At 36.4% G+C, this 26,290-nt stretch overlaps 3 protein-coding genes and 1 pseudogene across 4 annotated transcripts; 2 read left to right on the top strand and 2 right to left on the bottom strand.

The window, feature by feature from the left end:
- Nucleotides 1-103: 103 nt before the first annotated feature.
- Nucleotides 104-2,002, top strand: LOC117904627 (annotated as a pseudogene).
- A 3,210-nt stretch (nt 2,003-5,212) lies between these two features.
- LOC117934392 (kinesin-like protein KIN-8A) lies at nt 5,213-9,712 on the bottom strand. Of its 2 annotated transcripts, none has more exons than XM_034856046.1 (7): nt 8,608-9,712; nt 7,817-8,090; nt 7,618-7,668; nt 7,445-7,537; nt 6,978-7,343; nt 6,020-6,706; nt 5,213-5,710 (listed from the first exon to the last, which is right to left on the bottom strand). In XM_034856046.1, exons 1-7 carry the CDS (start codon nt 9,378-9,380, stop codon nt 5,603-5,605), a joined length of 2,352 nt encoding a protein of 783 aa, XP_034711937.1. In that variant the 5' UTR covers nt 9,381-9,712; the 3' UTR covers nt 5,213-5,602. The 2 variants fall into 2 exon arrangements, with proteins under 2 accessions (XP_034711937.1, XP_034711938.1); XM_034856047.1 differs by having other exon boundaries at nt 5,213-5,644; nt 8,608-9,710.
- Nucleotides 9,713-11,651: 1,939 nt separating this feature from the next.
- Nucleotides 11,652-16,767, bottom strand: LOC117904560 (RNA-binding protein PNO1-like). Its single transcript, XM_034817233.1, has 2 exons — nt 16,678-16,767; nt 11,652-12,680 (listed from the first exon to the last, which is right to left on the bottom strand). Exon 2 carries the CDS (start codon nt 12,653-12,655, stop codon nt 11,981-11,983), a length of 675 nt encoding a protein of 224 aa, XP_034673124.1. The 5' UTR covers nt 12,656-12,680; nt 16,678-16,767; the 3' UTR covers nt 11,652-11,980.
- Nucleotides 16,768-16,930: 163 nt separating this feature from the next.
- On the top strand, nt 16,931-25,791 carry LOC117904559 (DEAD-box ATP-dependent RNA helicase 27). Its single transcript, XM_034817232.1, has 12 exons — nt 16,931-17,354; nt 18,534-18,719; nt 21,040-21,225; nt 22,264-22,347; nt 23,167-23,208; nt 23,324-23,395; nt 23,485-23,784; nt 24,145-24,183; nt 24,285-24,389; nt 24,569-24,637; nt 24,724-24,849; nt 25,331-25,791. Exons 1-12 carry the CDS (start codon nt 17,004-17,006, stop codon nt 25,511-25,513), a joined length of 1,743 nt encoding a protein of 580 aa, XP_034673123.1. The 5' UTR covers nt 16,931-17,003; the 3' UTR covers nt 25,514-25,791.
- The last annotated feature ends 499 nt before the right edge of the window (nt 25,792-26,290 follow it).

A 26,290-nucleotide genomic window follows, 5' to 3' on the forward strand; every position in this document is an offset into this window, starting at 1 on the left:
TGGAGGACTTCTTCAGTTTGCCATGTGTTTGAATCTCTTCTATTGGTGCTCACTTAAGAGCAAATTCCCAATGGGTTCCACTTAGGATGCCCTTTGTAGGACCATTCAAATGAGGGATGTTTTTTGGTGTCTCCCACTGGTGATTGAAGTGTCAATGTTGAAAAGGATGAAGGATAGAGGATGAAGGATGAAGGATGATGGGGTGTTAGCATCGCAGGTGGGTGATATGTGGACTCTACACCCAATATAAGGGGCGAAGTAACCCAGATGACTGTTACCACTAGAAGACATTGATGCAGAAGGGTGTGGTGAGCTTGTCTAGTGTGAATAGTGATGGCTCTGGTTTACCTGTGGCTTTAGTTCTCACTTCTCATCTTTGCATATATATAAACTGTCTTTTGGATTCAAGTCAAAAGAATCAGTCAAGAAAATCCCCACTCCCCCTACCCCACTAGAAAGTGAAATAACACAAGACATTGTCTCCTAAGATTCCTTTCCTCCATTTCAAAATACCTCACTCTCTCTTCTTGGCTGTCCCTATTCTCCCCTCCTAATACAGTTTGTGGGGCACCTTATGTTTCTTTTGTCAGGATTCTCTTCTCTACAAAGGACTAGAAACAAAGAATAAATGAAAGCCCCCACAAATCCATTAAAGAGAAGAAGCCAGAATCTGTCTCTGTTTTTTTCTCTCTCCCTCTTTCTCTTTCTATCATCACCCACCTTCTTTAAGGAGTAGGCTTCCCTCTGATTTGCTTTCTCAGATGAAGACAATCATGGCTAGGAGCAACTCTCAAGATTTCTCCTCCAAGAGACACTTCCACTGGACTAGGAAGGTTAGCAACGAAGATGACGAAACCCCAACCTTCAAATCCTCCTCAAACACTAGTGAGGATGACAAAAAGGAGAACGAAAAGGGCGTGGTGCAAGAGCCATCAGTGGCAGCTCCAGCTCCAGCTCAAGCTCCAGCACAAACACCTACACCAAAGAAGAAACTGCAGGCCGTTGCAGTTTCCAGGCTTCGATCGGTTCTCACCATTTTCGGCAGGAGCCGATCACAATTACCACATGGTCTCGGCCCCAGAGTGGTCGGTACTCTTTTCGGGAACCGACGTGGGCACGTACATTTTGCCTTCCAAAAGGATCCCACTTCCCAACCAGCCTTCTTGATTGAACTGGCCACCCCAATAAGTGGATTAGTCCGAGAAATGGCATCTGGGTTAGTTCGAATTGCATTGGAGTGTGACAAAGAAGAAGAGAAGAAGTCAGTTAGACTGCTGGAAGAGCCTCTGTGGAGGACCTACTGTAATGGGAAGAAGTGTGGATTCGCAACAAAGCGCGAGTGTGGACCCAAAGAGTGGAATGTTTTGAAAGCAGTAGAACCAATTTCAATGGGTGCAGGGGTTTTGCCTGGGGAAGGACCTGAAACTGGGTCGGATGGTGAACTCATGTACATGAGGGCCAAGTTCGAGCGAGTTATTGGGTCTAGAGATTCTGAGGCTTTCTACATGATGAACCCTGACAGCAATGGAGCTCCTGAACTTAGCATCTACCTGCTTAGAGTCTAAGTGGCCATGGAAGGAAGGTCTGAGCTACCAAATTTTCCCTTTGTGTTGTTGAGATTTTACAAGAGTAAACCCAATGATACTTTGCTTGGCTCTTGACCCATCAAAATGGAGCTCCACATCTCTCCAACCTTTTTCTTCCTTCTTTTTTTTTCTTTTTTTTTTCCTGTCAAAATGGAAAATGGGGTTATTGTTAGTTTGTTAGTTTTAGGGTGGGGATGGCTATACACTATAACTTGATGTTAGGTGGGGGGTGATGAAGGTGTATATGTATAAACTTTTCTCTTTTTTCCTTTCTTTAATCAATCCTTTCTCAAGTGATTAGACAAGGAGGCTAGTGCAGTCATGATTGTCTTTGCAATTTGGCTTATTCCATTTTCCATTCTTTTGCAGATTTGTCATATAATGGAGTGTTGATAGATGTCTTGCTTCCACCTTTACATCATTTCTCTCTCTTACTGTGAAAGTAAAACTATTTTAGAATTAAAAAAATGGCAGAACTTACCAAAAGGTAGTATAGTGCTGAGTACTTCATTATTGAGATCATAAACAAACTGCCTATACAATCTAGATATTGTATCTTTTTTCTATATGTGGTTAGCACTGGATAGTTTCAGCATCAATAAAGTTATGGTTGAACATCTTATCATGGTTTATAAGGGCATTTGACAAGGAGTCCACTACATGTAACCATTTGAATGTAACCTTTTCTACATAGGACCTTGCAAAATAATTATTTCAGTATTGAATTCCTTGTTTGTTTCTATCCCATTATGGTCACCAAGGATTTATTTTTATTTTTTTGTGATTTTATTTTATTTTATTTTATTTCTATAACTGAGGAATCTATGGTTGAACCTTTCAGATTCTTAGTGGGGCCTAACCCACATATACTGACCATACCCACCACAATAGATTGGATCATCTAGGATATTCAACCAGTGAAAGAAATTGATTGATGACTGCATTTTTATACAATTAACTTATGTGTTTCCATGGATAACTGTAGTTCTCTGTAAAGAGAACTATCTTGAATCAATTCCCTTTATTTTTTGGGAGGGTTTTTCCTTTTCCTCTTTCTCACTCTCTCTCATGTTCTATTTTGGCAGCTAGGGCCATGCATTCCATGAAAATTTCAGCATCTGGTCTAAAGTTTGTTCCAATCATTGATTTTGATGCACAATTTTGTGTGGTATGATCCCAAGAAATTTATTAAAGCCCTAATCATAGAAGTCCACAAAAGCAATATTACCCATAAAGAAAAAAAAAGGAAAAAAATAAAAATAAAGAAAAGGAAATTCCAACCCTGACAGCACTGCACAATTCTGCTTTTCTTCTCCATCTTGTTGACTGCCATGCTCTCATTGTTTGAGGGACTTACAAGGGCAGTTTTGTGATATTCAAAAGGTTGTTGTCCCTCCCCTAGTTTCAAGGCTTTCATACATTCTTTTTCTCAGGAAAGAAAAGGAAAAGAAATGAAAAGAAAAGAAAAGGAGAGAGGGGATTTCAGAGAGTGTGGGTTACAGCTGGGACAGGCAAATCCAATTGGGATAACAATTGCTAAAACCGAGGTCGTTTTGATCATCTACTCATCATTCTTTTAAGAATTTTTATTTTTTTTGCTTTTATTATTATTATTATTATTTGCTTGGCTTTTGGCCACTTGCTTTTATGGTATTAATTGCTGTGATGAAAGCACCCTTGCTTGCTTGCTTACCTCATTACTACTGCAACAGGTGCCCCTACCACTCTGCAAGTTCATACAGTACAGTGTAGCATGGATTGTTGTTTTGTAAAGAAGTACTGGAACAGACATGGGAAAGGAAGAAACATGCAGGGTGTCATGTTTGTTTCATGAGAAAATCAAGGAAAAAGATGTGTCCATGGTACTAGATAAGGCTGCATGTCATTTGATCTTAATAGTTAATGGTAAGATATATAATAAAGGGATCCAGGGATCCAAGTTGGACATCATAGATGATAAAATATAATGGTTTTCTATATTGGGCTAGGAACATGATGGTAGATAAACTATTGGATTGCTTTTGCAAAGGTCATGGTAAACAAGAAGAAAAATGACCGTTGAAGTAACCCAAAAAGCTTGCCTCATGGTCCAGCAAAATACCTGGAGATGTGTGGAATATTGTGGGAAACATGATTTTGATTTGATATAACAACCCTCAACATCAAAATGGTACTCAGCTTGCATTCATTGTTAAATGCTTATTGCTTTCCTCTCTCCTCTCTCATGTATATGAGCCATGGTCTATACTGAGTCTACATGCTTGTATTATCAAATTGAAATCACAAAGGATTAGTGAATGTTCATGGTTTTCTTTTTTAACTGTCTATGGCTATGGAATCCGTTGCTTTGTTTCCCATCTGAATGTGTTGTAAGTAGGCATTTACTGTACAATTTTATTGGAAAGATGGTGAAACACCATCCAGAAACCATCTAAGGGCAACCGCCTGGTTACTGTAAGCTGTGGGCTATTGCCCATCCCTAAGAAGCTTGGAAAATTGATGGTTTGTTATCATAGTAGTATGGCTGAGGGCCAAGTTCAGGCCTGTCTAAAGGGGCCTGTGAATCCAGGTCGCCATGAAGACTCTAGGCACTTATCTGATTTATGACAATCTGGTTTCTTAACTATGAGCTTGAGCATAGTGATACAGAGCAAGGTTTGATCTTCATCAGAGTTGGGTAAGAAGGGTTTATTGTTTGAAAGGTGATGATATAGATCATTTTCACCTTTGAACAAAGCAAGCTTTCTGTTTAGAAGTTCTTTCTTTGTTGAAAGGAAAATAAGAGTCGATATCTTGAGACTTCAGTGTGGCATTACAATGATATTTGAATAGACTTGTTATGTTTCACATATCATTTTCTTCACATGAATCCATAGTTGAAACATCATCATTACAATGTGCCATCATATCGTGTGATGCCCATGAATGTGTCCTATTAGGGTACAAAGTCTAGTGCCATTGGATTTATGTTCTGCAAGAACAGAACAGGAAGATTTATTTAGTTTTTGGTTCAAAAGATATATCATGTTTGTCTAAGAGAATAATTATTTATCTAGCACCTTCTGAATGAATTCATTTGTTATGGTCCAAATGCACCTTAAAGAAAGCAACTGAGAAGGACCTAGCAATGTTTGATCAGCTTTGTTTTATTATCTTGTTGCAGCAGCATGCTAATGAAAAATGAAACATTTCATAATGATTGATGTAACATGCTGCTGAAATAGGCTAAAATGGTGGATAACTCAACAAGATTCAAATTTAACTTTTGCATGAATTTATGCACTCACTGATAGAGAGAGGTGTCAAGAAAAAGAGTACAGGTCTTTTCCAAAGATTAGAAAGCAAGGTAGAACTAGACTAGGAGGGGAAAGTACACAATGGGGAAGCAGAGAAAATCTTGAGTCAAGAGGAAGATCATTGATTTTTCTAATGGATTGCAATAAGAATGATTTCGAACTCCCCCAGTGAATAACTCAAAACTTAAGAAGGTAGTATTTAATATTTCAGTGCAAGAAATATTATCTGCCAAATTGCCAATGCATTATTGGAAGACTGATAGGGACCCAAATGAATGAATAATCTAGAATGAAGCAATATATTAAACTATTGGAGTAACTTATTTCAAATGGTAATCAAATGAAAAATGCTCACATATAATGCTAAAGAAAGAAATATTTATAATTTCATTTTCACTAATCTCAAATGCCCTAATAGCTCGAAGTAAGGCAGCGGTGTAAAAGGTTGGCTCATGAGATATGGATTAATGACCTAAAGTGAAGAAATCAGTTTAGAAAAGAATGACATAATAAGCAATACAAATCTCCTTTATGGAGCTTGGCTGATCACATGAAATAAAACCAGGAGGAACACTGCCTACCAAGCTATATCTTCTTCCATGTTGAGCAAGCAAGCTTGTCTTAAGGAAGAAAAATCACAAATGAAAAGCCACTGTCTCCGCACCTTTTGATCACATATCTGTCCTTTTCTCACTCCCTCCTTTGCCCTCTTTTCCTGCTTTACCGCTTCAAAGCGTTGGCTTTTGATGAGTAAAAACCCGGCTGGTTGATGCAATTGATCATGTGTGGTCCGAACATGAACACAAACCAGAAACATGGATATGCAAGCTGCATCAGTTGCAGAAAAAAAGAAACTGATACTTGTACATTAAAGATAAAAAGAGTTATGGAGGCCTATTAGATTTTCAAATGGGAAAAATGGTCCCTTTGATAGGGAGCTGTCTACTAATTCTTTTGATCGGGACAATACATACATGCTTACATACAAGTATAGTCACATATACATGAATATATACATATATGTATGCATAATTCTTTTGAACCGGACTATTTATATGCATGTACATCCTCTTGAAGCAGCCAATACTTCAAGGGACCTGTACCTGAAGAAGCAATGGTAGGAAAATATCACTGTACCTGAAGAAGCATTGAGGGAGCTGCAGCAGGCTCGGAAATGACATGGCTTCTTGTTTTTCTCCCATTTAAAGTGGCCACTGAAGGGCTGTTAGCTGTAGTTATGTCCCAGAAACTTCGTTTCTTAGCTGTTGGTGCTGGAGACAGAAACCGATGACTTGGGCTCTTCAACTCACCACCAGTTGGTTCCTTAGGGCGCAAGCTCGCTCTTGTAACAACCCTCTTCACCCCTTGGCCTACTACAACTCCCTCTGATTGTTTTCCACTTTTCCTTGAAAGGTCGCGTATAAAATCATCCTTCTGCTTTAGCTGAAACACATGATCCTTTTTCATTCTCTCCATTTCTGCTTCTAATGCCTTCACAGTCCGCTGAAGCTCTCTAACTGTCTCCTCTGCTCCTTTTCTCTTCGATTCTGGTGTGAAACAGTTTCCAGCTAAGAAGGAGGATCTGGGTTTCCGTTTTTCATTTGGTTGAATAGAAGATGGAGGAGACAACAGAGATGTAACTGAAGACGGGGTTGGAGAGCAGTTTGCAGCCAAGGACTGTGCTTGAAGGGTTAGAACTTTCTGTTGCTGGCGTGCAAGCTGTACTCGTAATTCTCTGTTCTCTTTCTGCAATTCAAGTAATAGCTTGGCCTGATCAGCTTCAGATTCAGGTAATTGCTGTATTTCTTCATTGGTGTCACATGCCTGCAATTGTATAAGATGACAGGAAATATTGTTTACTAACAGCATCTACAACAGAGACAAGAATTGCTTTTTAGTTCAAGGAAAGACATTTGAGAATGGGAAACATTGAAATCATTCCATCATTTTGTCAGCTACATACTAAAAAATCAGTTCGCTTAGTGAAAAAAATGTAGTGCATAATTCAGAACTGTTTTAGAAAACGAAGGGGATGTGGTTGCAACAAGTGTAACATAGAATAATAATGCAAAACTGATAAACTAAGAGGATGAACCTTGTTCCGGATCTCCTTGGCTCGATCAGCCCAGTGAAGGGTGTTTTGAGTTTCTCCAAATGAGAGGTTGCTTGGGCTAATATTGGCAATCATCACAGTGTTGCAAGCTCCTCCTAAAGAGTCCTTGAGGAGTTGGGTGAGCTTTGAATTCCTGTAGGGTATGTGCTTCTTCCCTTCCACAAGGGCATTGATGCAGCTGCTCAGTGCAAGGAGCGACCTATTTATGTTGGCACCCTCAAGTGATCTAAGCGTCCTCTGGTCAGTTGCAAGAGCTCTTTCAGACCCAGCAAGATCAATCAGTGACAGCTTCCCCACCCGATTAATGATATTCATAGAAGCATCTTTAATTTTGTATTCAACCACAACCTGAGTAAAACGTATCACAGAATAAAACAAATTAAAAATTCAGAACATAAAATTATAATTGGAAGTACATGAAATAACAAGGTCTTAAGTCTCATAAGCACCTGCAGAATAGCATGGGACCGTGAAGAAGTTTCATTGACACGGGTTGGTTCAGTAGTTCTGTTTAGGTTTCCTTGTTGAAGCAATGCCATCACCTGTCACAACCCAAACACTGATTCAATCCAACAGTCTAACCATCTATCTATGTCATCCTAAAAGGGAATAAGAAAATTACCTCATCTGTAGAATAAGCTCTGTATTGTGTAAGACCTGCTGCTACAATCCCCTGCAATGTATTTGAACCATTTTTGTCTCAGTTTATCATTCAAGTTATTTCTGTGTGAGAAATGATCAACAAAACAACAAACAAATGCAAAAATGTAGTAGATATTCTTCTGAATCATTCATGAGGAACGACGAAATAGGAAACAGACCTGTTTATCTTCTCTCAGGACAAGAGGCCTTCCAGGGGCAAGCAAATCCCTGACAGTTTCATTATAGACCTCAAGATAGGAGAGGTGAACCACATGATTCCCATCACAGCTCCTCTGCCTGATCTTGGTGAAGAGATCTTTTATTGCCAAAACCATCACTCCTGGATTCTCTACTGTACCCAGCATTGTGTATGTTTTTCCAGCTCCTGTGGCACCATAACAGAACACTGACCCATTCCTCCCTTGCAATACTGCTTCCACTAGCTCTGCAGTTCTGGAAATTCAAAACGATACCTTATTTGTTAAAGTTTCATCTTCCTAATCAAGAAATGAGCCAGTAACTACTTGAAGGAATGCAGAATTTTGGGTAATTATGTAGAACAGGCGAGTCTTTTCGAAATTTCACAACAGTAGGATCACAACTACAGTCTACTCCAACTAGAATTTTTTTTTTCCTCTGGAAATGGAAACAACAACAAATGTGTGCTTAGGACTACGTTTTCTATATTTTTTTCCTCTATTTTCTCAGAAGCCAATCAGTTGGTACTACAACAAATGTATGCTCAGGCCTACATTTTCTACATTTTTTCACAGATTTTGACAATTGAAACTTTAAATAAATTTAGGTTGAAGTTTCAGGCAACAACGGCAGCAGATTGTCAACAGAAATATCCAATCATTTCTTGGAAATAAGACTAAAGATCCAATTTTTCCTTTTTCTCATTGACCAAACATAGCATGAAAACAATAATTAAAGGAACATAAAAGAGCTCAAATTTGTTCAAACTCACGTAGTGGAATAAACCTCTTGCTGCGTTGCTGAATCCGGGAAGGAAGCGTCGAATGCGAAATGTCTTCCCCGAAGCCTCTTCAGCCTCAAATAATCATTCTCAGTGGCAAACTCGGTAAGATAAAGATCACGCCGGTTTACGATTCTCACACAACACCGCGATCCAGCCTCTTTCTCCTTCTTGGCCATAGGCCTAAGCCTCACAAAAACAAGAATTCTACTCCCAATTCCGGGTCTCTCCGAAATAGCCTCCAATTCTTGCACATTCTTTGTCCCTCCAATCCCTCTAGGCTCCGAAGCCACCATCGACAGCTTCCGAGCCACATTGTTGGAGACCGGAGCCCTTCTTGGACACGAAAACCCCACAATGCGATCGACACCCGCGATCACATTTTCCTTGGCGTCATCAACTGGAGGGAGTGGCAAGACGAAAGTTCTTGTAATTGTGGAATTGGGCAAAGTGTTTTCTTTCATCACATTGCCTTGTTTTGGTTTGTTTTCTTCGGCTTTTATGGAATTGAGAAGCTCGACGCTGGGATGAGTGGAAAAGCGCTGGTCTTGAGGCTTGGAGGAGGGGTTCTTGAGCGCCATTGAAGCTTGCTTCTGCTGCTCATACAAGAGTGTTAGAGCTTTCATCTTCTCCTTGAGGCCGTGGTGTGGGTTTCTTGATGGAAGACCAATGCGGGTCTCATCTTGGCGGTTCCCGGGTCGGGTTCTATGGTCCGGATTGGATTCATTTTGCTCGAAGATCTGAGACCTTGTTGACACTGGCATTTCGAAGAAATCGCACTATCCAAACATACCCAGAAAGTTTTTGGCACGGACCCAGTTGTGGGAACTGCTCAAACTTCCAGAAAGTTCAAATATTTCCCCGGAAAACACAAGAAAAATTATGGGAAAATCGCTCTAAATGTGAAACCAAGCAAGCGTTAACAGTAACAGCTCTTGAAGAAGACAAGATGGAAAGCAGAGAAATTGAAGACCGGTGCGATCTGGGGGCTTCTTTGGAATCTGGACCGTTGGTCTGGAGAAATGGACGGCTAACAGCAAAGCGTGGGAAGAGGGTATTTTGAAAGGCAAAATTCTATTCACACTCCATTTATTGCTTCCCACACTCCCCCACTTGTCGCAGCGCAGCGAGATTTGGAGGAAGCAAAAATCGGGGTGTGAATAGCCATTATCACTCTTTTTGAAAATTTTGAAATGTGCTTGCAACGGTCAAAAAATCTCTCGTACTCGAAACGGTCATAGCGGTGTGGGCCCACTTTTCAATTTCTCCTGTGGCACAGGAATTTCTCCTCTTTAATTATGTGAATAATTAAAGATCAGACCTTTTTCAATGTAAGCAAAAGAGAACTTTTATATGGTGCACCTCAGCTGCCTCAACCTTCATGGGTACACTACTCAACCAACACAAAGCTATTCAAAAGACAAATAGGAAAAATATCAAGGGATATTATCTGATTAAATAAATAAATAAATAAAAATTAAGGTGTAGATACCAAACAATGAATGCATGACAAAAGAGTCGGTACACTCATGAACAACTAATTAAAATAAGTGATGGTGTAGATCAAGAATTAAAGATGGTGTTAAAGGACTTGGAATCATGGTGGATGAATGATAAGAATCATCCTATAGTTTTATATCACCAGTACTTTGGCCTTTTGTCTTTCACTTTTTCTTAAAAGATGGACCAAGGTAAAAGTATGGATAGTCCTTCTCCAATGTTGTGATCTATTTTCCTTAATCAAACCTTGTTAAGGTTTCTAACTCAAAAGTCAAAAACACTTGGAAACAATAGTGTGAGTCATGAATCCCTGGATTAGCATTCTCCTTGCCGTCCGATTGAAATCAGTGGGACATGATTATCCGTTTGGGGGATGATTAGTCTTTTGTCAAATGTGTTCAAGAGGAAGGCCATTAGAGCAACCAAATGATGAGCATTGATGCTCTTCCCCTTTGAGTATTGGTATATTCTCATCATGAACCAGTTTTTAAATCCACCCTTATCCCATTCTTTAATCATGATAATTAATCGAAAAGCTAGATGGAAAATCTAGCGGAATGGCGTTTCAATCGTGCCGCCATTCGGCTAATTCGGTGCCACGCCTCGCCTAATGAGAGCCTAATTGAAGAGTATATAACAATGCTTAATCACAAGCCAGTCATTAGGCTAATGTGGTGCCACGCTTCAGAAACAAGGCATTGGATATGGGACTGTGGCATTATCATCTATTTAAGCATCAGAAGGTTTGTGTAGGATTTGCTGTCATGTTACATTACTTTTTTCTGTTGTATGATTGCTTTATAGAGTGCTGTTGTTTGTTATGTACACACTAAAATGACTTGGAAGATGATGAGGATGATTTGTCTGAAATGAGAAGGAACCCATTCTAGATGAGTCAAAGGAAGAGGAAAGAGATGGGAAGCTTCAGAGAGTTCAAAATGCCATTAGAGACTTGTATTTAGTGGAGTCACCTTGCAACATGTAATGATTCAAGACTGTGTAGAAGTAATCCATTCAATGGAAAGACTTTCACCCATCTATTTTTTCATTAGGTTTTTATGAACTTTTATGATTAATTTTTAATCATTAAGTAAAAATTATTAATATTTTTAATCTTATAATTCAACTGAAAAGAAAACTCTTAAGTAATGTTCTTTTAAAATAAAAAAATAAAAAACTACTTTAAACTTTATAAGGGTATTATTGTCATTTTTCATATGAATAAAAAAATCAATTTTTTATTATTTATAAACAACAAAAACATGTTCTAAGAAACATGTACAAAGAAACGCCAACAAGAGGGGACCCCAAACATACAAGCAGAAATCAATTTTATTCTTCATTTGTTAATATTCTCATTAGGATTTCGACTCCTCTCTTCCAATGGATTAATGATTCACCTCATTCTAGTTCCACTAATCAAATACAGCATAAAAGAAAACGAACTTTGAACCTGGGCAGAGACCCACCCAGAGAAAGGTTGTCCAAGTACATACTATAGATGAAAGCTCAAGGTTCAAAAAATTCCTATCTACAAAAAAACATGCCCGTGAAAGACATGATGTTAACAAACATGTGGAAACAAGGTGGAGAAGATGAGTCCTCAAAAGCAGGACATGAGTAATGAGGGAATCCACCAGAATTCAAGCATCAATATTTAGTTTAGATCGCTTATAGGAATTAGAAAAAATTAAACACATGAAAAGTGAATAAAATCTCTCTATAATGGTCTCATCTCAATATTTGACACAACCCCAGATGCGGAAAATTTCCCACTGAGCTCACTGCCTTCTAATCTTTAATGCAAACCTTCCAAAATCGAAAACTCAAAACAAAGCCTCAAAACAACAACAGAAATGAAAGATCAAAACCTCTCAGCAAGTCTAGCAGTAACTGCTCTGAGTTTTGAATATACCTTTCCAGCAGGGGACCCTAAAATGAGGCTACAAAGAGAATCTCTTGCAATTTTAATGTTGGAAAAAGATCCTAATATGTGAATCTTGGTGTCCGCAATTACAATCCTCGTCCTTGTAGCATTCTCAATTGCAAACTTTGTTTTGCCTCCTTTACCAGACAGTCTTCCTATGGCACGAGACAGGTGCTCACCTCGAAGAGTTTTAACATCTTTGATCTCAAAAGATTCTACATAAAGCTCATCCAGACGCAAGAGGGCAATGGCATCTACCACACCAAACCCTAGCATAAAAGCATGGACAAAATCAGTGCACTTCTGCAGGTTGCTAATGTCAGGAGTGTCTGCCCTGGTTTTCAATTCAACTTTGCGAGCTTTGAGATTCATTCGGATGTCTATTTTCATCTGCTCATATATTGGAGTATAGATTTCCATCCATGCTTTCTTCAGAGGAGTATATCGATGGGGTGGAACGGAGACCTTCCGAAACTGAACTCGGCCTTCAGATATCTCATGAGCCTTTAGAGGCTCAAACTTTGGCTTTGATGGAAAAGTCCCAGATGTGGGATTTGGTTCTGATAAAACATTTTCAACCTCCATGGAAGTGGTGGCTTCACTGGACTGCATGGTCTAGTTCAGTTAAAAGCTCGCCCTGAGAAATATCAAAATAAGTTCGAATTATGAATATATGAAAATTATATTACATATAAATTTCAAAATTTTATTGTTTCCATTAAATTATGTAACAAAATGAAATGCATGATTATACTAGAAATGAAATTGCACAAAAATAAGATTCAATTCATCAGATGGCCTGGAACAAAATAATAAAATAGAAGTTCTGCAATGAATTAGATAGCAGTCCTATCAACATTCCTACTACCTAAAGCAGACATTTTGAGAGGGAAAAACCATAAGTTCTCCAAAGGAGATCTTATTCCTAGCTTCCTTATTACAAACTAGGGTTGTCAATGGCAAAAGGTGATGTTCAATGCAATAGGGCCCATCACCTGAAGCAATGCCTGATTAACTTTATGCCATAAAAAATTAAAGTAGTTAACAAGCATAAAAAATTAAAGAATTATCAGTATATTTATGTAACCTAAACTATAAGAATATAAACACCTTCATCTTACAATTATCATTGGATACTAAAAAGTCCCATTCAATTTACAGAATAAAGATAGTAACACAAATGATTGTCCAAAGAATTTCACCTATCTCTTTAACAAAAAGACAAAAGAAAGCAAACATAAGAACAATATCTAAAAAATTCAGAAAAAAGGACACAAATCTAAAATAACACAACCAGCAATTTCGCATTGATAATCTAAGATAAAGAAAGAAGCTTTTTCCCTGTCCCTCATCCTTTTTGTTTGATAGACAAAAATAGAAATGCATTGATGGAGGCACAATCAATGCATACAAACCACATCTAGAGGAAAGGAAAACAGTAAAAACAGCCACAACATCTAATTGATGCCCAATCTATCAACAAAATAGAGAATAGAGTCAATGACCATTTCCAAGGGTAGATATCAATGTCAAGCATCTATTAGCAGTCTGGATCCAAACACCAATTCAATATTCTCCTATGGCAACCACTCAATATCAATGACACCAATCTATAGAGTTGAGAGAACACAAGTGGGGTCCTTTTACATTCTAATCTTCAGTCCATAAGCATGGCATGCAGTACAGCTCAAAGGAAGCGCACAGTCCAAAACCCTGAAGTTTACTAAGTACAAGGGTGAAAATAGAACTTCAAAACACTACACTGTAAAAAAAAAAAAAGACTACAGGATATAGTTTATAAGGACGATAGTTTTTTATAAGCACGCAGAAAATATTGTAGATAGAGAAAATAGGAGGTACAAAATGTTAGACCAAGGTTAGGTTAATATGTTGTGATGATAATAGAACAAGATTTGGATTTAATGATTATATTTAAGTGTAATAGACAAGAAAAATCTCCTTGGAACCATCAAGAAGAAGATACATGGAGCAAAAGAGGAATTCATGAAGAAAAAAAAAAATATTCATCAAGTTTATCATTAGAATACTTTATATAAGATGATGGGTGTATTAAGTTAGGATTGCATATTTTTATCAAAGCACCAAAACATTCATCCATAAGTTTTTTATTGGTTTTATACTATTATAATGTATATAAAAATCATTTTGAGGATGGAAAGACATACCTAAACCTCAAGCTTTTGATAAAAATCTTAAAGTTTCTTAAAAACATTATCAACTTAACTGAAGTTCTTTAGACTTGAAAATCTCAAACTATCAGTTAAAACTTTGTTAGAAGGTGGTTTACATTCATATGAATTAGTTAAAAAAGGCTTTAACCTCAAAACATGCATGAACTTTACAAAATATTGGGCTAGAGCACATCTAGATGTCTAAGAGATCATCCAATTGTCATGTGAATGTGCAATCGATCGCCTACTTGCTCTGTTTTGGTCGTTTTAGCTATTGGAAGCCATGTGGATGACCATGTTGTCATTCGCTTGGCAATGTGGACGACTAGGTAGACGTCCATATCTACCTTTTGGCGTCCAACAACTCTCTATACCTCATTAAATGCTCCAACAACTAGCATGCGGACGACCACGTGGACGACCACATTTCTAACGACTATTTCTAATGGCTAGTTTGACCTTTTAATTCTTATATAAAAGCTCTATACTTCATTTATAAAAGAGAGAAAAGTTTCAAACTATTATTTAATTATCTTTTGAGTCTTATGAAAATATTTTGAGTGCATTGAGCTTAAACTTGCGTTCTATTCTTAGTACACCTCTCAATCTTAGTTTTATTATATTCTTTAAGCAAAAAAAATTGTAAACTAAGAATTTGTATTGAAAAATTAATTTCTGGTGGGGTATCACTTGAGGAAAAGATTTAAGGTATCACTTAAGATTTGCCAAGTGTGGGGTACTACTTAGATAATTCAAGAGTGAGGCATCTTTTGAGAAAAATTGTAAGTGTCCATTGGAGCCAATTAATTCAAGCGTAAAGCTTGAAGACTTGGTTTGGAAGCCTTGATATAATGGAGCCTCAAACTTGGGATTGAAGCTCGAGAAGAGTGGATGTAAGCCGGGATTGGGCTGAACCACTATAAATTTTGAGTTTGCATTTCTCTCTTCCTTACTCTCTTTATTTGTATGCAATTGTTCTTTATAGTTTTCTAATATTGTTGATCATTTGTCTCTTACATTCATCATAGTTAATATTTATTATAATTTGCAAAAAGTTATCAGCACCCAATTCACTCCTCTTAGGTGTTTACCTTAAGTTTGTATAATAAGAATCCTAACACAAAAAGGAAAGGCTAAAGCTCACCAAAGTACACTAAGAGCATTCAAAGGGAACCAAGCCAAAAGAACAAAGAAATGAGAGCAATCAAAGGGAAATGACACCTGCCCACAACCACTTAGCTTCTAACCAATCAACAAAATAAAAAAGATGGTATTCCCTTCCATATGATGCCTAACATGATCCAAAAGGAAATGTATAAAAGAGGATTTTAGCAATTGATTTGGGATTTCCATATCTTCAAAAGCCCTCTGATTTCTTTCATGCTAAATGATACAGAAAAGACAAATCGGAAGCTAACCAAGCTTTCTCTATTTCCTACTTGAACCTCATTCTTGCTTAGCAACATCAATCTAATTGAAGAATGCATCACCCATTGCAACCCAAATAACAAAAAAACTAACTATCACAAAAATCCAGTTATAACACAATGAAGAAGTATGTGGTTGGTGGATTCCTTCACCCTTTTACACATAAAACATCAATTTACTAAAGACACCCCTCTTTTTTGCAAACAGCCAAATGTCATGATCCTTCCCCAAGTTGCTTCCCATGCAAAAAAAGTCAACCCTCATTGGGTCCATGTATTCCAAATAACTCTAGATCGGAAACCAACTCTCATAAGGACTATAGTTCTATTCTAAACTAAGAAATTGCAGCAAAATAATATTCACTCGATGATCCAACAATCTAGGATAACTCATCATCCCCAGTTGACTCTCCCCACTAGTGTTTGAAATTTTGCTTAGAAAAAAATAATTTACTTGGAAAATTGAAAGCAAGATTGATTTGAAACGTGGAGGGAAGAACCTAATTTAGGTATGAAATTTTATAAAATTTAGCAGTCAATTATTGAAAAATTTTACCTTGCAAATTTGGGCATACCTACCATTTCCTAAAATTCGTCATATATCACGAAAAAATATATTAAAAAAAATTGTTTATCCATCCACAATTTGCATAAAAAGACACTTGAAATAAGCATTACAAGTGATATAACACAAAAAAAATCTTACAGGTCCCAAGATAAAATCATATAATGACTTATTCTTTTTCCTTGGCATAAAGAATAGTTTCAAGTTTCAAACAAGAAATCGGACACCTTGTGGAAGCAGAAACTTAGTCAACGAGAAATTCCGCAGAGAACCTAACTTCGATTCATGAAAAATCCTTCCATTGAGAAAATTTTCGGGAAAAAAATTTACAAACAACATAAAATAATCCAGTGTTCCAAAATATTCATAAACGTGTTCAGAATAATTGCAAAAAAAGAAATAAAAAATCGCATAGTTGATTGGATGTAGAATTGAAGGGAAAGGGGAGACCTGTTGAAGAGAGAAGAAAGGTCGTATGGAAATGAGCTCTTCTTCTTCTCCTCCTTCAGAGACCGCAGCCTCGCTAAAGAGGAAGTGGGTTCAAACTGAAATATTATTATATAGGTCAATGTCAGTACTAATTGACAAATTTGCCCCTATGCACATGTTTGAATGCCATTCAATAGAAGGCCTGTTAAGTAAAATCATAAAGACACACCTCACACTAAAACCCTAAAAGTCTAAAACCCACCAATTCTAAAATTCTAATATCCCATGCTCTAGAGATTTTGCTCGAGTAAACCCTAACTATAGCCACCACCAACATAGTGGCAGCCATGGCTACTGCAGAAGAAGCAAAGCCTCACGCTTCAACTGAAGAGGATCAAGCGAAGAAGAAGAAGCGAAAGAGAAGTAGACCTAAGAAGATGCCGAAGGAGTCAGAGCCAGCACCCTCTGATACCGCTAACAATGACGAAGATTCTACACCAGAAGAAGAAGAGGCAGTTGCGGAAGACAGAGAAGAGGAAGTTGCAGAGGAGAGGGAAGCGGTCGAGTCCCACAAGGAGAAGAAGAAGGCGAAGAAGAGCGGTTCTGGAATCATGAGTACCGAGGCGTTCTCGGCTTTGGGTTTGTCTGAGCCCACCATGAAGGCGATTAATGACATGGGCTTCGAGAACATGACTCAGGTTTGTTACAGAAAATTTGGTTTGGTTTTGCGGTTTCTCATGTTTCTCCTGTTTGGTTGCCCAGAAAACTTAGGGAAGTGAAAGGACAAAAAATTGAAAATTTTGAAGCTTTGTAGCCAAGATCTTTCATTATTTGTGACTCGAGAAAACCCTATATATCTTTCTATCTATATCTATGTGTGTGTGTGTGTGGAACTCCATTAGAGAGGTTCAAATTTTGTACCTGAGATCTTCACCATTTGACTCATTGAAACAATGAAAACTATTTATATAATGCGCCTAAAGAAAGGGGGGCACCCTATGTGCACTGAGGTATGCAATTGGTGCTAACATTCGAAAGGCAAACCGCCCGATAAAAATAAAAATAAAAAAAGGCAAAGCTATATGCAGTTATCTACTGGTAGGCTATCAATCAAATCCAATACTGCACAATTTTCCATCTCCGATGGAACCCTAGATCATTTTAATAGGGATTTCATGAAAGTCTCCTTTAACTTTCAATTTGAATGCTCTTCTGCATTAAAACTATGATCATTATGCTCTCTCCGAATGTACCAAAACAAGCAAAGGAAAGCCATTGGGTACACCTCCTTTTGCTGCTAATCTAAACCCCAAACCTTCCAGGCTGATTCAAATAATTTGGGTAGTCTTTTCTTTTTTCTTTTTCCTTCTTTTGTTTGTTGGAAATAAAAATAGTATAGACTATAAGATTCAAAAGTTTCTTTTCTGTTATTTTCTCAGTTCTCTAAGAAGTCAAAATGGAGGGCTACACAACTAAAAAGAATGCTTCACGAAAATGCAGAATTTCTCTGCGGAAAATAATTAGTTAAGTTAGATATTCTAAGAAAGGCAATAATTGTGTGTATAAATCCGTGGACTATCAGTCATTTATTTTTACCTGTTAATAAGGAAAATAAAAATAGAAGAAGTTAAGAAATTAGTGGAAGGACAAAGATTTCTCCAGCTCCTTATAATGTATCATGTTCACTGCATTAGGTTTCTTTGGTACTGTTTGACCTTTTTGTATCATACTGGCTATGGCTGGCCTAGAGCGCATCTAGGCACCGCACATATGCAAAAGACTTGAGACCCAGATTTGTGTGTGTGACACTATCTATCTATCATATTGTATGTTGCACATTGAGGTGAATTATTTATAACTTCTTGCTACATCTGCAGATTCAAGCCCGAGCAATCCCACCACTTTTGTTGGGAAAAGATGTTCTTGGAGCTGCAAGGACAGGTTCTGGAAAGACCCTTGCATTTTTAATACCAGCAGTGGAGTTGTTATATCACATTAGTTTTATGCCACGGAATGGGACAGGTGTTGTTGTGATTTGCCCTACAAGGGAGCTTGCTATTCAGGTAAGTCCTGGTAATTGTTGTTCACTACTGACACTCAAAGACCTTCTCTTGGTTGTTTCTCTTTCTCTTTTTCTTTTTCTTTTTCTCTCTTTTTTTCTGGGTTTGGTTTGGTTTTGTTTATTTTGCTTTATTTTGTTTTGTTTTTAAACTTACAAAATTTCTTTGATTGAGAAGTGGATGTGTTCTTCTCTAATTTTAATCAGTGTTTGTTGCCTTGCATCCATGCTTATTGGGTTCTCTACCTCTAGGTCAATAATGAGCTTCACTAAACCTGGATTCTACAAATAGTGAGATGAGAAAATGGATTAATTGATGCCGGTTGTATGGTTAAATTTTTTTCAGGATTGATATTTTCTTCGTTCAAATATTATTTATTGTTTTTTAATACAACTGAAGATCATAATCCTTTTATGCTTACCATGGTTAAGATACCAAGAAATTTCTATCATTCCCTGCTAGGAGAGCCTAATATGGCTTGGTATTGTATTGCTAATATGCTATGACAGAAAAATTTATTAAACATAAAAATATGAAAGTTTAAAAAAAAAAATGCGATATGCAATGGGATAATGGAGTGGGTAAAGATATCCTGATTTCAACACGATGCATTAATAAAGGTTCATTATTCGTTCTACTATATTTTCTTATCACAATTTTTGTTGAAAAAATGACATTGGATATTATATACATGTCCTCAAGGTCTTAATAATCAATCCCTTCCCCTCTGAAAAGTTCCTTAAAATATTTCACTGTAAAATTTTGTTAGTATGGTTTTCATTTTTTTTTCCCTATAAAATCCTCTTTTTGGTTTGCCCTTTTCATTTTTTGATTTGCCTTATACATGTCCTCAAGGTCTTAATAATCATTCCCTTCCCCTCTGAAAGTTCCTTAAAATATTTCACGGTAAAATTCTGTTAGAATGGTTTTCATTTTTTTTTTTTCCCTATAAAATCCTCTTTTTGGTTTGCCCTTTTCATTTTTTGATTTGCCTTATACATGTCCTCAAGGTCTTAATAATCATTCCCTTCCCCTCTGAAAAGTTCCTTAAAATATTTCACTGTAAAATTCTGTTAGAATGGTTTTCATTTTTTTTCCCTATAAAATCCTCTTTTTGGTTTGCCCTTTTCATTTTTTGATTTGCCTTATACATGTCCTCAAGGTCTTAATAATCATACCCTTCCCCTCTGAAAAGTTCCTTAAACTATTTCACTATAAAATTCTGTTAGAATGGTTTTCTTTTTTTTTTTCTTTTTTTTTCCTATAAAATCCTCTTTTTCATTTGCCCTTTCAAATTTTTTGAGGGGTGAAATAGAGTTGGAGAGAAGGTTAAATACTATTGCTATGGATTTTTCTTGTCAAACTATATAGTTTTTAAATATTAACCTATGCATGTTTGTTTCTTGTATTGACAATATGTATCATGATACATCAAGGTTTCATTCAATACTTTGAGAAAATGGTATTGGTCTATTTTTAGACCATACCACTAAAACGTCACTAATGTTCTTGTTTGCTTCAATTTTACATGCTTTTGTAGTTTTCCTAGTGTTTGATGTTTGAAAAATTCTTGTTATATGCATAATTGCAGTCCTTGCATACCTTGGAAGCAAGCAAGGTTTTTAATTTGGTGACTACTTTGAAAAATTTTTATTGGACACCTGAATCAAATCAGGCTGAAGAGTCAGTTGCAAAAATTATATCTTTAATTCCTACATTTATTGGAAACCCAAAAGTTATTTTTAAAGCTTTAGCTCCTAAAAGAGTGTGGTCAGAAGCTCTGCTTGCATCTTATAGTGTCCTTATCACTCCAAATCTTTCTGTTATGTACTTTCACTTATCCTGAAAAAGGCAAATAAAAAAGGTGTGCTTTAAATGGATAAATCGTATTTGTGCTCTGCTTCTAATTTCCTTTTGGCACATTTATATGTTTTATAATCATAAATTATAATTTTTAATGCACACACGTTTTTGTGTTTCTCTCTTGAATGGATTTGCCTTTTTGTGCCCGTTGTACATCCTGTGTGCTATGATGTACCTTTTTTCCCCCCATATATATATAGATCTTAAATTGCCTCTCCGAACAAAATTCTGATGCACATACATGGTAGAGAGCTAGGGGGTGGAAGGCTGATAGCACCACTCAAAAATAAATTAATTCCTAAGTTATACATTTTATATTCTTACATTTTTGTTCCATTCTTAAGTTTCTTCTGTTTCTAAAGTAAGATTCTTTTATCAAATTTGGCTTCAGTAGAAATAAAATGACATTCTATATGAAGAACTTCAACTTGTGGACTAATTCCCCATTCTAATAATGCAGACTCATGCAGTGGCAAAGGACCTTCTCAAGTATCATACACAGACTCTTGGCTTGGTAATCGGTGGCTCAGCTAGAAGGGGAGAAGCCGAACGCCTTGCAAAAGGTGCAAATCTATTAGTAGCAACTCCTGGCCGACTTCTTGACCACCTTCAAAATACCAAGGGATTCATATATAAAAACTTGAAGGTAAAATACATATGTACATGCATTTTATATTTTGGTTACTAGGGGCAGGGAAGATTATTTGTTCAATCAGATTAGAAGAAACTTAGGAGTCATCATGTAGAAAAGAGAAAACTTTTACTGCACCTATCCCATAAGCCCCATTTATGTTGTTGCTTTGAGACTGCTTGACAAGTTTTTTGCTCTCTTTCTATGAATTTTTATTTTTATTTTTTAATTCGTAACTATGGATGTATATATAAAGAAATACGAGATTTTAAAGAATCATTGAGAACATAAAGGATATAGCATAATTCAAAGTTGTGAGGCAAAAGAAATCCTAAATGATTTCTATTTAAGTCATAACAAGAAAAATAACCATTTTAATTATTTTCTATTTCATAAGAAATCTGCCTCAACCTTAGTTATTCTATGTCTAACCTACTTATACATTATGCTTTTAGTAGACTAATTTTCCTCTTGTATTACTCTACCCACTGTGATCTCCTTCCAAATGTTTTGGTCTGCATCACAAGTTTTAAAGTTATCCCAAATTCATGCCTTCATTTGGAGAGTTAGAATCTTTTTTTGTTGATTTTATCAATGTCTTTTTTTGGCCCTTTTTGCCTATCTTCTTTCAAGTTTAACATGCCCTGAGATGTTCTCACAATTAGGGTTTACATGTCTGATTCAGTAATTTTTTTCTTCCCCATGAAATTTTATTGCTAAGTGGCACTTGTCATGAAATCATCTAGAGTCCAATATATTTACTTGATTATTAGCACAACAAAGTTGACATCTTCTCATGTTTACATGAAATTTGTAATTGAGCTATGACTCTAGTTGAAGAAAATGAAGCATCTTCATCTTTGGGATAAGGTTATTTGATGCATATATCTGAATCCCATTTTTTTTATAATCGAGGAACCTTCCATGGCCAAGCCCATAGGACATGCATATATCTGAATCCCATTGCTGTCTTCTATGAAAGAAATTAGTCATTGAAGGCATGTCTCATTGTGTATATATTCTAATTTTTCTTCGAATCTCTTGGACTTGCAGTGCCTCATCATCGATGAGGCTGACAGGATATTGGAAGCGAACTTTGAGGAAGAAATGAAGCAAATTATTAAGCTTCTACCAAAGGTGAATTTTTTTGGTGATCTATATGCCTGATTTTAAGTTGACATAAGCCTGTTATTGTTCAGGAGAAAATGTAATTTGACTTTGCCTTTTCATGTCAAATTCTTGATGTTCTTTTTTTCTTTTTTTGGTCAGAAGCCCAATAGATCTTTTTCATGAGTTAAAAAAAAAATCTTGTTATTCTAACAATAAAGAAAATAATAATATTGAAAGGGATGACTTTGAATAAATAATATTGTCAAATTTACACTCAGATATAGCATATTGAAAATGGAGCTTCTTTTCTATTTAGTGAGTCTGGCTGGGAGTATAGCCTCTCAAGTGATATTGCTCTAGAAAATGCACTGTTCTCAAGTTTAGATTCCTTCACTTGGGCAAATGATGGCATTAGATAGTGTACCTGATATTTGGAGTATTATCTCTTTGAAGAAACAGTTCAAGTTGATCCCTACACCTAGCTTGCGATCTGTTTTCCTAGATTGCTTTTTCACTCACAGATAACTCTAGTTGGAGCTTACCTCAAGTAGTTGGGAATAAGGCTTTCTTTAGTTTAAGTCATTTTACTTTGTTATTTGCCTACCAGAAAAAAAAAAAAAAAGGCTTTCTTGTGTTGAGTCAAGTTGTTTACACACTAAAGCATTGTTTACACATTAAAATATTTGTTAAAATCAGCTATGTTCTGTGTTCCATTATTCTAGTCATAGTTTGAGTGATGTATGTATCAGTCATCAGAGCATATACATATATACATACATATATATATATATATATATAAAGACATCTGGAGTTCCTGAGCTGATTACCATCCTATTTAACTTGCAGGAGAGGCAAACTGCTCTTTTCTCAGCCACCCAAACTAAGAAGGTTTGTTTGTCTTATTTTAGTCTCACAGTGATTACAATCCTATTGATTCATGCTAAAACTGATAGTTAAGCCTTAGTTTTTATGTTAGATTTTAAGCAAAGCAATGTGTCTGCAGGTTGAGGATCTTGCACGCTTATCATTCCAGACAACACCTGTCTATATTGATGTGGATGATGGGAGGACAAAGGTAATGAATGGTTGAAATTTTTAGTTATGAATGTGCTTTGCTTGTTACATCTTCACTTTCAGAGCCTCACAAGATACTGGACCTTGTAGGTCACTAATGAAGGGCTGCAGCAAGGGTATTGTGTCGTGCCAAGTGCCAAGAGATTCGTTCTTTTGTATTCCTTCTTGAAGAGGAATCTGTCAAAGAAAGTGATGGTTTTCTTCTCTTCATGTAACTCGGTGAAGTACCATTCAGAACTTCTCAGATACATTCAGGTGGATTGCCTTGATATTCATGGGAAGCAAAAGCAGCAGAAGCGGACCTCCACCTTCTTTGACTTCTGTAAAGCTGAGAAAGGCATCTTGTTATGTACTGATGTTGCTGCTCGTGGTCTTGACATTCCCGATGTGGTATGTTTCTTGCATCTTAGTGACCAAGGCTTTAGAAAGGGGAGTTATTAATCTTACAATGGTGTCAAGGTTTTTCTTTTCTTTTTGCATGCCTGTTATAACAATGAATACCTCAGCCCCATTTATTTTAAAAGAGAAGATATTACTGCCATGATAATGGTGCTATTAACTGTACTGCTTGTTATTTGTTTCTACCCTTAGCTTCTTTATGTTATTTAATAATATAATCTTTTAATCCAAATACATCCATTTTTATGGATGAAAACTTTATTATTTCCGAAGTCAAAAAGTTGAAGTTATTGTTTATGCTGATAACTTACACTATTGTTGATTCACTTTTTTTTTTCTCTCCTCTTATAGGACTGGATAGTGCAGTATGACCCTCCAGATGAGCCCAAGGTTTCACCTCTTTCTTTTTTGATTATACGTTAAATGCTATTTTTTCTTGTTTCTATTCTTAAGTATCCTTGGAATAACATGCAACTTGGGATTGGATTCAGGAATACATCCATAGAGTTGGCCGAACAGCTCGTGGGGAGGGTAAAAAAGGAAATGCCCTGCTTTTTCTGATTCCAGAAGAGTTGCAATTTCTTCGCTATCTTAAGGTACATTTTGTTTAATGCAACAGAAAGGGGAAAAAGATCCAAGAAAGCTGGTAATTTGTATCAATGATGCAATTCCCCCTGCCTGAAGAAAACAATTAAAAGAAATTCCACATTTATTGTTTGTTATGTGGAAGAGGTTTGGAAAAAAATTTCTTATTAAGCAATAACATTTCTTTCAGGCTGCAAAGGTACCTGTTAAAGAGTATGAATATGATGTAAAGAAGCTGGCTAATGTGCAATCTCACCTGGTATGTATCTGCTTTCTCAAAGTTAAAACTAACATTTATTTTTAATACTATGGGGAACTTAAAATGGACTATTGGAACTGTTGCAGGAAAAGTTGGTGAGCAACAACTATTATTTGAACAAGTCTGCTAAAGATGCATATAGATCTTATATATTGGCATATAATTCACATTCTATGAAGGATATCTTCAATGTTCACCGCCTTGATCTTCAGGTGTGGCCCTTCTACCATCATCTTAATTGCAGTTTCTTCTTTGTATCTGCTTATGGTGGTGTACATAGTGACAAATATGATTTAGTGGTGCCTAAATTTGTTCTATGTTTAGGACTTTTCAGGAAAATGTTGTTCAAAAAACCGGAAATAATCTTAACTAATTTGGGGAAAAAAATTCAGAGATGAATTTGAGTAAGAGGGAACTGATGGATGTTAAAAAATGGGGTATTCCCAAATTATTAAGTTCTGTTGGGAAATTTGACAAATAATTTAGGAAATACCCGTATTTTTATTTTATATGTGAATACCTCATGGATTATTAAGATAAAACACAAATTTGGTAATTTTCTGCACCATGTTTTGTGTTATATATGAACATTTCATGCATAATTGAGTATGTTCAACAGAATTTGCTGGACATATCACAATGTTAGCATTCTATGTATAGATTTAAATTGTAAACTTGGTTGGATCTGGACAGGCGGTTGCTAGTTCATTCTGCTTTTCTTCACCGCCAAAGGTAAATCTAAGCATAGACAGCAGTGCATCTAAGTTTAGAAAGAAGACGCGTAAGGTTGAAGGAAGCCGGAATGGATTCAGCGAGAGCAACCCTTATGGGAGGCAAAGAGGTCAAGATGATAAGAGACAATTTGTGAGGTATTAACAGAAGCAGTAGAGCTCAAATCCAGAAACAATGCATGCTTCTGCACAAATTTTGATCAGAGGTTTTGTTGTTTTTGCAATTTTCCATGTTGAGGTATTGTTGATATAATACAAAAATTTTCTAAGTATTTTATTAACTACCAGCAAAGCTTGTAGCTCAATTGTGATACTGGTACAAACCCTGGATGAACTATACCTGTTAGCATCTATCATTTATGCGAAATGTTAAGCTACAATTTGTATGTTTTGTTCAGAAAAGAACTTCATGGTTCATTTTTATTCTAGGTTGCCATGGAATTTGAAATAAGCCATCTTTTTAGCAATATACAGTTGGTCAGCCAAGAAGATGAGAATGAAAGTGGCCAAATAGTCATTATATATCTTTATTTTTTACATGTAACACACACATAGGTGAGCATATAATAGATTTTGAGAGTTCATACAGCCTTAAGATCACAAATTTTATCTTTAATTATTTGGTATTGATCTCCTGTGTCTCTAGGTAAGATTTTTTCCTAAAGACCAGTAACATTTTCCCATTTTCCTTCAAATTTCTCAGGATTAACGAGCTTCACCAAAATCAGTACAAAGGCCCTTGGCCTAGCCAACATGTCTAGAAATCAAATAGACAAAGATAAGGTTCCAGAATGAAATCATTTTCTTAGTGTTAGGCACAGGATCTACCACATAAATAAAAAACATTGCAACTTAAAAGGAGAACTAAAATAAGCTGGAAGATGAGGACTATCAATCTGATTTTGCTTTTACCATTTTTCTT

Source organism: Vitis riparia, chromosome 17 (genome assembly GCF_004353265.1).
Source record: "Vitis riparia cultivar Riparia Gloire de Montpellier isolate 1030 chromosome 17, EGFV_Vit.rip_1.0, whole genome shotgun sequence".
In the NCBI taxonomy this organism is placed as follows: domain Eukaryota; kingdom Viridiplantae; phylum Streptophyta; class Magnoliopsida; order Vitales; family Vitaceae; genus Vitis; species Vitis riparia.

Excerpts from the sequence above, each read along its gene's own strand:
- LOC117904559 (XM_034817232.1), top strand. The coding sequence starts at position 17,004 with ATGGCTACTGCAGAAGAAGCAAAGCCTCACGCTTCAACTGAAGAGGAT. Across the intron at positions 22,348-23,166 it reads TTATTAAGCTTCTACCAAAG|GAGAGGCAAACTGCTCTTTT; the intron begins GTGAATTTTTTT and ends TTTAACTTGCAG. Across the intron at positions 23,785-24,144 it reads GTCTTGACATTCCCGATGTG|GACTGGATAGTGCAGTATGA; the intron begins GTATGTTTCTTG and ends CTCCTCTTATAG.
- LOC117934392 (XM_034856046.1), bottom strand. The coding sequence starts at position 9,380 with ATGCCAGTGTCAACAAGGTCTCAGATCTTCGAGCAAAATGAATCCAAT. Across the intron at positions 7,538-7,617 it reads GAGCTTATTCTACAGATGAG|GTGATGGCATTGCTTCAACA; the intron begins GTAATTTTCTTA and ends GGGTTGTGACAG. Across the intron at positions 6,707-6,977 it reads CCAAGGAGATCCGGAACAAG|GCATGTGACACCAATGAAGA; the intron begins GTTCATCCTCTT and ends ATACAATTGCAG.
- LOC117904560 (XM_034817233.1), bottom strand. The coding sequence starts at position 12,655 with ATGCAGTCCAGTGAAGCCACCACTTCCATGGAGGTTGAAAATGTTTTA.